Here is a 12,668-nt window from a genome sequence, read left to right as displayed (position 1 = left end):
AGTTACTCGGGAAGGAGTGGGAAGTTCGGGTGCATCACATATATAGAGAACAAAACAGAGTGGTAGACTTTTTGACATCGACATCACTGGATTTTGACAGAGGTTGGAGGAGTGTCGAGGACCCTTCACCAAGGCTAAAGAAGATTATCGATGAAGACAAGCTAGGAATAGGTAGACACAAGAGTGTGCCTAAAAAAAATATTATGTAACTGATGTACCCATCCCGTAGAACCAAAAAAAAAGTGGAATTATATGCTTTTGATCCAATATATCTTGTTGTATTGTAAACAAAGAATATTTCCTTCGCATTTTCAACATCAATATCTCTATCGTGTTTTCAACCAGTCATATTCAAATCTTCAAACAAATATCTTATTTAAATTTTCTAAATTCTCCTAAAATCCTTCAAAGTTTGCGTCCAAATAATTTAATTTTATTGAGCCAAATAAATCACAAAAATAAAGACGATAAAAAATATTTTCTAACACACAATATTAGATACCATTGGTATTTTCGTTGATAGCTAATATAATTGAAGTGCGATAGTGTAAGATCGTGAATATTGGTACTTAATAGGATTTAGTAAGCTCATGAATATTAATAAGTGGGTGAAATGTTGTTGAGAACGGATCTCTTGAAATCAATTGATTTTTCAAGAATTTGAGGACATTATGATTATAAATTAATTTCATAGAAAATTTATGTTTTAGAAGTTATTTCCACTTTAAAATTTAGTCAGGTTGCATTTAATTTTTCTTTAAATTTGTGATCTGAGCCATTTGATCTATGAACATATATACGGATAAGTGCACCATGCCAACCTAGAACTCAAAGAATATATGATTAGGATATACTTGGAATTTGGAAATTTTGAGCAGAATAAAGGAAACTTGCTTTTGCTGTGATCCCAGAATTTACACAGCTACTATCGGGCATACATTGTAAAATCGGAAAATGTGAATACCGGGTGTCATAAAAAAAATTAAGCTCCAGTGACGAAATTATTTTTTGATTTTGTAACTTATGTTTTTTTCATTTTTATCATATTATCTGTTAATTTACACTTAATCTACTAACTTGTATGTTTTTTCTTTCAATTTTAGTCTTTTTCAGTATAATATCGATGTATCATCGGAAATACCAACATTTTTGTGGCACATAATCATTTTCCAACGTTACGTAAGCCTACGATGAAAAATGACTAAAATAGAAAAGTAGTGGACAAGATCAAGAGCATAAATTGTGTAACAACAAGATTAAAATTGAAAAAGTGATGAAAAAAAATGTAATTTTCCCAAGCTTTGATTATGGGTTTTCTAGGGCCAGGGTTTGTAAAATTAACAAGCGTTGAGTGCCGAGTACGGGATTTTTTTTTTTTTTTTTTTAAAGAAGTCGGTTAAGGTACAACATGGAATTCAGACATCATTAGGGCCAATTTTGTCCAAGTTGTTTGAAAAAAATGCTAATTAAATGCAGCCCCAAAGATGGTTGGATGTATTTATAAGTTTTAATTGCATCATTTACAGTTGGGAATGATATTTTGTTACATGTCACATTCATCAAGCTTAAAAAAAATATCTTAATTTTTATTTGAGTTGAGAAATTTTATCAATATAGCTAGACCCGAAGCGTTTATGGCAATTTTGTTCATTGATTCCGTTGAGTCATCTCCCGTTGAAATTAGGGAAGCAAACAATCGAGACAACTCGCAAAATATTTGATTCACATTTAAAATTATTGAACTCAAATCGAATCCAAACAGATTTGATTTTTTTCCGGACCGAACTCAAGCATAAATTATTTTATTCGATAGTTTACAAACTGTTCACGAGCTTTAATATTTTATTGATATAATAAAACTATATATTCGAATCTTAAGAATATTTATTTTCAGGAATAACTCACGAATATTTCGAGTCGAAATGGAGAATTTTTTTAATAATTTAAATTCGAGCTCTGTATATTCAATTATACGGCTCGAATCAATTCTTTTATATCATGACCAAGAACATGAAGCTTTAAATCTGTCTAATTTTTTTTTTTTGGGAAAGAAAAGGATGTTAAGAATACAATATAATGAAAAATACTTGCTTGTACACAGATGCTGTGACATTTAATTTCACGTCACCGAAACAGTTGGAAATAAATGCATCACGTGTGACACTAACCATGAGCTCTCCCTTCCTTCTGATTTTGTGAATTGTATGTGGGTTCGTTTAGTTTCAAATAATAACCCTTTAGTTTCTCATTTTACCATTAAATAATTTAATGTGATATAAAAATATCTTATATATTTAATGTATGAATGTAGATTGATAAAAGAATATATAAAAGAATACTAAATTATACTGAATTAAATATCTGAGATTGATGAAAAATGTTATATTTTTTTTATATTTAAAATATATGGAAAAAAAATGTATTCTTTATATTTTTGTGAATAATTTTTGGTAAAATCAAATGTTAAAGACTCTGCATGTTATTAAATAGCCGCAACCTCATCGTCTTGTTCCACCACCCACTCGACTTCCGGGCCCCTCGCTGCTGAACCACCCTTGTTTCCTGTCAGCCATTTACTTGAATGCAAGAGTTGGTGTCATCCGCATAGCCAGCAAATAATGCATCAGTGGCTCAAAATGCAGCAAGATTTCTGTACTATGAATTCGTTACTCCAGTTGTTGAAGACTAATGGAGAAGGCCGATCATAGTAGTCTTGTGTAACGATGAATGCATAGATATGAATATATTTTGAATCTGCATTTAATGAAAGAAGTAGTTGAGTTACTAACTACATATTTCGCTATTTTGCAAGCAATCGAGTTTCTCACAGGGATATCATTTTCTTGCTCTCTGACAAATTCATCCGAAATCGGGACCCATGGATGAAGTTGAAATTTCAAAAAGCGAACAAAGTTTCGAGCACGATGAGGTGCCCGGAAGCCAAAAATCGATGGATTCAACTTCGGAAAAGCAAGAAATTGTTTCATTCTTTAGGCTATTTGCTGCAGCAGATAAGGTAGACTATGCTTTGATGTTTCTTGGAAGCATTGGCGCTTGCTTACAAGGTGCTACACTTCCTGTATTTTTTGTATTGTTTGGTCGTATGATCAATTCTTTAGGAAGCTTGTCTTCGGATCCTCACAGATTTTCTTCAGAAGTATCCAAGGTACATTCAATGGTTCTGTTTTCGCCTGTCATAAAGCAATGGTATTTTTTTTCTTGAATAATCATTCAAATTTCCGCATATTAAGATAATTTTTACTTCCATCGTTGAAATGTTTTTTTTTCTCTTCCGTGCAGTATTCTCTATTCTTAGTTTATCTTGGATTAGTTATGTGGTTATCAGCGTGGACCGGTATGTTTTTATAATTAGATTAGAATACCTTTTTGAGGAAAATATGTTTACTCGTGTTAATAAATCTCAGGCGTTGCTTGTTGGACTCAGACGGGGGAAAGGCAAACAGCTTCGTTGCGAAAGAAGTATCTTCAATCCGTGTTGGGAAAAAATATTAAGTTCTTCGATACAGAAGCAGGAGAGCAAAATATAATTTTTCGCATCTCGAGTGATGCCATACTCGTGCAGGATGCAATAGGAGATAAGGTGGACAGAACCTTAGATAGTTGAAGATAATTCTTATCTACCCGGTTCGTTCTTGAGCTGCGTTTCTAAATGTTATCGTTTTCTCTATTGTTATGCAGATATGCCATTGCATATGCCATCTTTCGACGTTTTTTGTGGGATTTTTGTTGGGATTCTGTTCGGTGTGGCAGCTCACGCTTCTCACATTGGCTATTGTCCCTTTAATCGCCATTGCTGGAGGAGTATATACAATAATCATGTCGTCCTTGTCCAAGAAAGGAGAGGATGCATATGCAGAGGCTGGAAGAGTAGCACAAGAGGTGAAATGGAAATCACAAAGAATGCGTTTTTTGAGTGATCATTTGATTTTGTTTCTTCAAATCGAAACTCTTGTTGAATAAACATTGAATCCACTTTGATCAGGTTATTTCACAAGTTCGTACGGTATACTCTTTCGTTGGAGAAGAAAAGGCCATTGAAATATATTCTAATTCACTTAAAAATGGCCTCAAGCTGGTGAGGAAAACTGGGATTGTGAAGGGAATTGGCATCGGCTTTACCTTTGGGCTTCTATTTTGCTGTTGGGCTTTACTTCTTTGGTATGCCAGTGTTCTTGTAAGGAATCATGTAACGAATGGAGGGAAAGCGTTCACAACAATTTTAAATGTGATTTATAGTGGATTGTAAGTACACAAACAAAATATACGCTAGTAAAGTTTAGTTGTTTTCTGTTCATTGTTCATTTTTACTGAAATAAGAAGCATGACTTGTTATCATGTAGTGCACTTGGTCAAGCGGCTCCAAATCTTGCTGCCATTTCCAAGGCTCGTGCTGCAGTTACAGGTATCTTAAAAATGATAGAAAATGATTCTAGTGCTTCTAAAAGTTCAGATGAGGGGATTGTGCTTTCAAGAATAGATGGACATATCGAATTTCGGGAGGTCTGTTTCGCTTACCCTTCTCGACCCGCTACGGTTTTCAAGGATCTGAGCTTCTCAGTATCTGCTGGCAAATCATTGGCCATCGTTGGTCCTAGTGGCTCGGGTAAGAGCACCATTATCTCCATGATTCAACGATTCTACAACCCAACTTCAGGTATTGGATGTCATTTTACGAGGCATCGTACTTTCTAGTTCGTGCCTCATGAGGTATGAGAATGAATAACGAGTGGGAATTTGACAGGAAAAATTTTGTTGGATGGAAATGATATGGAGAAACTTCGATTAAAATGGGTAAGATCACATATGGGATTGGTTAACCAAGAGCCAGTTCTGTTTGCTACAACCATAGCTGAAAATATTTTGTTTGGTAAAGAGGGCGCAAACATGGAGGAAATAACTGAGGCTGCAAAATCTGCAAATGCACATTCTTTCATCCTAAGTTTACCCAATGGTTATCGCACTCAGGTTCGTTTCCAGAAGTAAAATTTACATGCGTACTTCTGCTAAAAGTTAAAGTTTCGCACTACAACTCACATTTCCCCGAGTCTAATAGTTTTTATTCAATCCACCGGCATGATTGTTGCGTATAGGTGGGAGAAGGGGGAACACAGCTTTCAGGAGGTCAGAAGCAGAGAATTGCTATTGCTAGAGCAATATTGAGAAATCCGAAGCTACTGCTACTGGATGAAGCGACCAGCGCACTTGACTCAGAGTCGGAATTCATAGTTCAACAGGCACTGAATTCAGTCATGAATGATAGGACAACAATTGTTATTGCACACAGATTATCAACAGTAGAGAGGTTGGCACGATTCTCGTTCTCAAGAATGGTGAAATTGTTGATAAAGGAACTCACACTGAACTGATGTCCAAAGGTGGAGATTATGCATCTTTGGTGAGCATGCAAATGTCTGAATACAAAACAAACCCTAGCTCAGACAACAATACAAGAATATCTGGAGTTTCCAGCACTCAAGAATACCTTGACATTGATAACTGTCAGCAGAAGTTGAAGCCAATCGTCTGTAACAATCTGCACAAGAGTAGTGATCATAAAAAAGTACCAAGAGATTTAAGAAGCCCAGTTTGGGAACTAATCAAACTCAACGCACCAGAATGGCCATGTGCTGTATTAGGTTCATTAGGCGCAGTTCTTGCTGGCATGGAAACTCCTATTTTTGCCCTTGCGATCACACATATTTTAACTGTATTCTACAGTGGGGACAATTCAATAATCAAACAAGAAGTCAGAAAGATTTCTTTTATATTCATTGGGGCGGCATTGGTGACTATATTCATATATTTGTTGCAGCACTATTTCTATACTTTAATGGGAGAACGCCTTATTGCACGAGTTCGCTTGTCCATGTTCTCAGGTTTTCCTTTCCTTATCTTTTAAATGGGATCATAACTCTTGTGCCTCTAGCTCTCTTTGGTCATAAAATTGATAGATATACCATTTCTCTGGATTTAACAGCCATTCTTTCCAATGAGATTGGCTGGTTTGACAAGGATGAGAATAGCACTGGCTCACTGGCTTCTAAATTAGCAACAGATGCAACATTAGTACGAATTGCAATAGCTGACCGTATATCCACAGCTGTCCAAAATATGGCACTAGCTGTGACAGCATTTGTTATTGCTTTTATACTAAGTTGGCGTATTGCAATTGTTGTGGTTAGCAGTATTTCCTATTCTTATCGGTGCAAATATAGCTGAGGTAAGTATTAAAATAACTAGAAACATCCTTGTTTTGAATATTCGTTTTTCATATTATTATAATTCTAAAATGGTTTCTGTTTTTCTTGCAGCAACTATTTCTTAAGGGGTTTGGAGGAGATCATGCCAAGGCATACCATCGAGCTACGGAAGTTGCTCGCGAAGCCATTGCTAATATCCGTACAGTCGCTGCTTTTGGAGCTGAAGACAGGATGACAGCCAAATTTGCCTCTGAACTACACCAGCCAAGAAAGAGAGCTCTACTGCGTGGCCATATACTGGGTTTCGGCTATGGTATATCTCTATTTCTTGCATATTCTTCTTATGCAGTTGGACTTTGGTATGCATCTGTTCTGATTAAAGAAGGAAAGTCAAACTTCGGAAACATCATTAAGTCCTTCATGATCTTGATCATAACTGCCTTAGCCGCAGCAGAAACGCTCGCCTTGGCACCTAACTTTGTAAAGGGATCGAAAGTTCTTGAATCAGTGTTTAACATTCTTAATAGAAGCACAGAAATTGATCCTGAAAATCCCTCGTCCACTATGGTGACTGAGATCAGGGGAGACATTGAATTCAAGAATGTGTGCTTTAAATACCCTACTAGGCCAGATATAATAGTTTTCGATAATTTGAACTTAAAAGTATCAAAGGAAAAGAGCATGGCTATTGTAGGCCAAAGTGGTTCAGGAAGAGTACCATAATCTCTCTGATTTCAAGATTTTACGATACTACTTCAGGGACAATTTTGATCGATGGATACGACATCAAGAACTTAAACCTTAAATCTCTACGATTAAGAATAGGTCTAGTGCAGCAAGAGCCAGTATTATTCTCCACAACCATTTATGAAAATATCAAATACGGAAACAGGAAAGCATCAGAAATTGAGATAAAGAATGCTGCAGTAGCGGCAAATGCACATGGATTCATCAGCCAAATGCCAGAAGGATATCACACTCAAGTTGGTGAAAAGGGGGTGCAATTATCAGGGGGACAAAAACAAAGGGTAGCAATTGCGAGGGCGATTCTCAAGGATCCAGCCATCCTTCTTCTGGATGAAGCGACAAGTGCTCTGGATATAGAATCAGAAATGCAAGTTCAAGGTGCCATTAACAAGCTTATGAATGGAAGGACGACGATTCTGATAGCACACAGGCTTTCTACCATTCGAAATGCCGATCTTATCACTGTGCTACAGAATGGAAAAACGGTTGAAAGTGGAAGCCATGAGCAACTTATTAGCAGACATGAAAGTGTATATTTTCAGTTGGTCCATTTACAGTGTGAGCAGAAAGGGGTAGAAAACATAGAATGATTTTGGCAATTAGTAAAATAGAAGCTTAACAGATTAGTGTTTATATATATATAACAAAGTTCTCTATAGATCAATCCATGGTGATATATATTATTTTTCGATGAAGTTGTTCAGCTCTTGTCCATTTCAGTGTCACTGTTGTATCAAGTAGCGTTTGGTCTGAAGATGAGCAACATCTTTAAATTATCTGGTATTTGGTCCATCATCCATCTCACAAGCTAAACGGTGACTTAGAGTATATACTAGCCGACACTAACATGCATCCAAAGGACTTGTGTAACAAGTTGTATGTGTGAGCATAGAGTTTACACTATTTTCTGAGTAAATTAAATATTACTTATTGTCATCCTTTACATTTTTTCTGTATTTATTTACTTTAGTATTTATGTTGTTGTATACATTAGAATTTGCATATTTTCAAATAAGGTTTAAAATACTAAATCAATTTCAGATATCTACTAAACTTGATGTAAAACTAATGTCAAAAATCCTGAATTAAGCCAACCATCCACCTCAATGAAGTAACCAACTTGGTAGTTAGCAAAATAGAAGCCCAAAGGTAAAGCCGATGCCAATTCCCATGTGGAGTTACTGTGTGGCTCGAGATTGATATAAAAGGGATCAGTGGGGGCCGGTTCAAAACAAGAGGAACCCCTAAAGTTTGAGGAGCACATCTGATACAAGTGCATAGAGGTTGAGAGATTGAGAAGAGGGGAAACCAATTCAAGAGTGATTATTTCTTGTCTCTGAGAGAAATATAAAGAGTGAATCGTATTGTTTAAGTAGTGTTCTTGTATCTCCTGGATATTGATGTCATATTGGTGATCGATTTGATCGAATCACGTAAAATATTTGTTCTATATTTTCTTGCAACTTTTATTCATCGTTCAAGTTGATTTCTTCATCCGCTGCATATTCCACTGAGAACTTTCAAGGGGCTGCAATCTAAATTCTTGTTTCTGTAACTTGGTTCAAAAGTTGACCATCTGCTTGGTTAAATTACTACACATGACCTAACATCTCGATGCTCAATTCAAACTTGAATATTTCGAAAACAAAATTATCGCAACTTTCGAAAGGACTAGAAATTTATTTTAAAATCAATCGAATACTGAGATGATCTATTTACAACGACGGAGAGAATATAGAAAAATTATACCTCAATTCAAACTTCTATAATTCTCATGTACCTTTTGCAGTTGTGTATTATTTACTTTGCTATTTGCATGCTTAATATATATTCAAATCAGTTCCAAAATACTTACATATCAAATTTCAGAAAATAATTTTGACAGTTTTCTCGTCCGGGCCAAGTTGAATATTTTTGAAACAATGATATGCAACTTCCGACAAACAAGCGACTGCAAGCATTCATCTTCTATTTCATATATCGTATCAACGAAATTCTGATAAAATGATTTGTGTATATCGATATCGACACATCTTATTCAAGTTCCAGATTAATTTAAAGTTTGTTATTTTTTGCTTCATAGATGTTCATCTCATAGAGCCCACAAGTAACTCGATATCAACAAAAATAACAACCCAACTCCTCCAAATAAAGGAAATTTATCTAGAATAGGCAACATGTCCTCGGGTCACAAACTAATGTCATTACACCAACACCTCTTTCCTAACATGTTATCTGGCTCCTATTTGACACTACATGACAATCTATGCTTGATGATTTAGGAGAGGAGATAAAAAAACTACTCAGGCAAATGGAACCGTGAAAGGCAAGGTATGAACATCGACTTCAGGCAAGAAGCGTGCGTGAGTTTGCAACAATGTTGAGCTGCTCGAGCAGGACTTGCTATCGCATTCGGATTTCAACCTTTTCTTGGCCTGGTTGCATTGATTGTCGCCACTGAAGAGCCAATCAAGATCATCTGTGTCGAGAAATGTATCCTCAAGCTGTGCAGGAAGCCATGTATCGAATAACTTGTTATACTTTGATTCCCGTTTTTGGATAGAGGACCTAACTGCATCAGGCACGGATGAAGTTCCAGTTATGCCAGGAGCACCAGCATCAATCTTAGAAATTAAACAGATAATCTCCTCCTTTTCAGCTTTAGCAGTAAAACTCTGACCAAATTTGCTGGTCTCAATGGCTTCTTGCTTGCTTTCGTGGCCAATTCCATCTTTATTTTGGGCAGGAATGTCCGTTCTCCCAGATGTAGAGCAGATATGTACAACTGACGAATTGGAATAATTTTGTTCCTTCGAGGCCATCTGTGTTCTGATAACATTGCCTGTTTCACCGTCAATGAGATAAACTAAGCACTATACAAAAGGTCATGGATGATCACAGATGATCGAAGGGGCATGAAGTTAGTTAAGTATAGAAACAAGAACTTACCATGGCCATGCCTGCAATCAACGGGGAAGAATTCTCTCTTCCTTTTGGTGCTATTTTCGGTGCTGTCCGAGGAAGTGCTAGGAATGCGCAAACAAATAGGCTGCTCACACTCATCAGTGAGGCCACTTTTTTCCAAATGATCGATACTTGCCCAAAAATTCTTGTCACGTTGTCCCTTCGAAATATCATACTTATCTGAGTTCTGGTTTGGATTTGCCTTCTCCTTCCTCTCTTTCCTTTTATCCTCCTCTTTTCTTCTCTCTTTTTTCTCTTTTCTTCTCTCCTTCTGTTCCTTGGCTTTCCCCCTTTCTTTTTGGAGCTTTAGAGCACCAAAATAACAATTTTAAAGTTGATGATATTGGCCAAGGAAATGAACGGAGACCTCGGAGCATGAATAGTGCACTCCATACACAAACCATTCATAATCAAGCCTAGCACCCAGATAATGTTCATTGGGAGGCACCATTTTTGGATAAGTTTGAAAAAAGCCATACATAACAATACAGATATAGCCCCACTTAAGATAGCAACATGGCTATACCGACATCCTATACTAACATACTTGCAATGGCAAGATGCAATTAATAAAAATCTGCAATATGTTCACATAAGCTCAACTCAAGTCACAAGACAAGGACCTTGTGGTGCCTAGGGGCATGCCAAAGTGCAGCTGTTCAACGAGGGGCAGTGGGCACACCTTGACAATTAAGCCCATAACTTGTTGCACCAATTCAAAGGTTCAAGGCACATTTTAAGCATGTGCCTGATGAAATGGTTATGTATTTTAAGTGAAATCAAACTTTAAGGCTTTTACATTTATTTGTAAGCTAATGAACCTTTGTTTTGCACAGTTCAATGGTTGTGCTTAGGCCCCAGGACACGTGTGAATTAGTGCTCCCAATACCTGGGTCAATCTTCTCTATTTCAATCACCAGGCCTCCTCCACGATGAAAACCACCAAAAAAGTTGTATCCATCATCATCTCAACTATGCTAAATCCCAATCAGAAACGATACTGTGATGAGCCGAATTCCGCCTCCAAAAGCTCGAAAAAACAGCTTAATAATCTTAAAAAAGAATCTAAAACAAATACCTCCAATCCATTTCTATCACGATAATTCGTGACTCTAAACCCTCCTCATATTTCGTTAAAGTGAGATACATCAAGTTCTCAAAAAATCACATCACTGAATCATAGTTATGCATAGAATTAATTAGTGACTTTAAGTTTGAATTTATAAACGAATCACAAATTCTAGATTTTTTGTACACGTTCGACACCAATATATTTTTCTTTGAAATTTACACCTCGACCACAGCACCCCATACATAGAGAACAACACAGAGAACCGCCACCATTAACATCGATTAGGAATCATGCTCATGCGTAAATCAATCAGGACTCTCCATTCAACAAACCTTAATCGATTCGATCAAGGCATCTTCGCTGGATCTGCTCAGTGTATACCCTGGTGGCGGGTAGGGAAAGCACCGAGACATATACCTACGAGATCGAATCGAGGATTTGAAGAGAATACAGAAATCCAACTATTATAGGGGTGAAGTATTAGAATCAGGAAATAAATTCTAGGAAACTAATTATGCTCATTCAGAAAACTTCAAGAACCCTAGGTGACGAACACTGCCGACAAACGAAACTTTCTCCGCACGAAAAATCACTCATGAGTAGGGTTATAAATACGCGTGGATGGAACGCCATTTTGCATTTTATATTTGGGCCGATTGGGCTTGTGTTCCATGGGTTAGGCCCAGATAAAAATTTGAGAAGACTTATTGATGATTATGGCCCTTTATGACAACCCAATTAATCTTGTGTGGACTTCAAGATTATGAAATAAAATTAGAGTGTTTTGGTTGTAATCAATGTTGGTAGACATTTTTGTTTGATTTTTAAGATTATGCAACTCTTTCATTCCTTGAAAATGATTGTCAAGCAAGTTCAATCAGACGTGAACAAAATACCTGATGTCCCGTGTTATTTCCCTAATACATAAGAATTGAAGTAGATAAATTCTTAGTCCATGAATTGATTATCCTTACTTAATTGGATCTTGGTTCTAAATGACGATTGCAAATATGGTGGTATTATGTTGATTTACGTAATGATATTAGAAGAAGATTATGATCTTCATTACTATCTTACCCTTTCGACTTATTCGTTTGTGTATTTAGTTGAGATTTACTCATCGTGGTTGTCAAATTTATTGTGTAACTCTGTGGATTAATATTTTATTAATGATATATATTCTCTTACAAAAATCATTATCAAATACTTATTTTAGCTCCCCATAGTTAGAATCCTGATTTCTCCCTTGCTAAGTTAAAATAAAAACTTTGATTTCTCGTTCGCCTAAATTCATCTAAAATATATGTTCACCTTTTTTCATAAAATGTGGCATAATGAACAAAGCAACTACTCCATTCTTTTTTGTCTAACTTAGGATTAAATTAAGTAAAACTCTTATTATCTAAATAACAACATCCGTCTAAAATATCTAGGCTCGAGTTCAGTTATTTACTGATTGACATGATATAGATATACTAGTTAGTCGTATCAATATTAAAGCTACACTTGATTTGAGATAAAAATGAAAAATAAACAAGAAGAGGCTCGAGCTCTCACATTTTGATAAACATGTTGATTTATATCATATTTTTTAGTTTATCTCTAATTCATATTCTCTATTTTTCATCTTTTATCATCTCATCAAAAAATTTCTGACTCATATC

General features: G+C 36.0%; 2 protein-coding genes across 3 annotated transcripts; one reads left to right on the top strand and one right to left on the bottom strand.

Moving 5' to 3' along the window:
• The first annotated feature begins 2,476 nt into the window (after positions 1-2,476).
• LOC140825735 (ABC transporter B family member 13-like) lies at positions 2,477-7,682 on the top strand. The gene is given in 13 exon segments (XM_073187674.1): positions 2,477-3,166; positions 3,301-3,355; positions 3,426-3,601; positions 3,700-3,900; positions 4,004-4,263; positions 4,362-4,675; positions 4,763-4,986; positions 5,112-5,313; positions 5,316-5,897; positions 5,999-6,201; positions 6,203-6,241; positions 6,333-6,930; positions 6,933-7,682. Coding segments are annotated over 13 exon segments (3,768 nt in total). The 5' UTR covers positions 2,477-2,878; the 3' UTR covers positions 7,559-7,682.
• Positions 7,683-8,917: 1,235 nt separating this feature from the next.
• Positions 8,918-11,603, bottom strand: LOC140825734 (uncharacterized). 2 transcript variants are annotated; one of them, XR_012116734.1, is made up of 4 exons: positions 11,337-11,603; positions 9,918-10,236; positions 9,220-9,810; positions 8,918-9,186 (listed from the first exon to the last, which is right to left on the bottom strand). XR_012116734.1 is itself a non-coding variant. In XM_073187673.1 (3 exons), exons 1-3 carry the CDS (start codon positions 11,415-11,417, stop codon positions 9,272-9,274), a joined length of 939 nt encoding a protein of 312 aa, XP_073043774.1. In that variant the 5' UTR covers positions 11,418-11,603; the 3' UTR covers positions 8,918-9,271. The 2 variants fall into 2 exon arrangements, 1 of the variants encoding a protein (XP_073043774.1); XM_073187673.1 differs by having other exon boundaries at positions 8,918-9,810.
• Positions 11,604-12,668: the final 1,065 nt, after the last annotated feature.

This window comes from Primulina eburnea, chromosome 3, assembly GCF_022965805.1.
Source record: "Primulina eburnea isolate SZY01 chromosome 3, ASM2296580v1, whole genome shotgun sequence".
Lineage (NCBI taxonomy): Eukaryota > Viridiplantae > Streptophyta > Magnoliopsida > Lamiales > Gesneriaceae > Primulina > Primulina eburnea.
This window is presented reverse-complemented; position numbering and strand designations above follow the sequence as displayed.

Coding starts and splice junctions, on each gene's coding strand:
- LOC140825734 (XM_073187673.1), bottom strand. CDS start 11,417: ATGTCTCGGTGCTTTCCCTACCCGCCACCAGGGTATACACTGAGCAGA. Junction 10,237..11,336: donor CCTTGATCGAATCGATTAAG/GTTTGTTGAATG, acceptor GGTGCTCTAAAG/CTCCAAAAAGAAAGGGGGAA. Junction 9,811..9,917: donor TGATTGCAGGCATGGCCATG/GTAAGTTCTTGT, acceptor ACGGTGAAACAG/GCAATGTTATCAGAACACAG.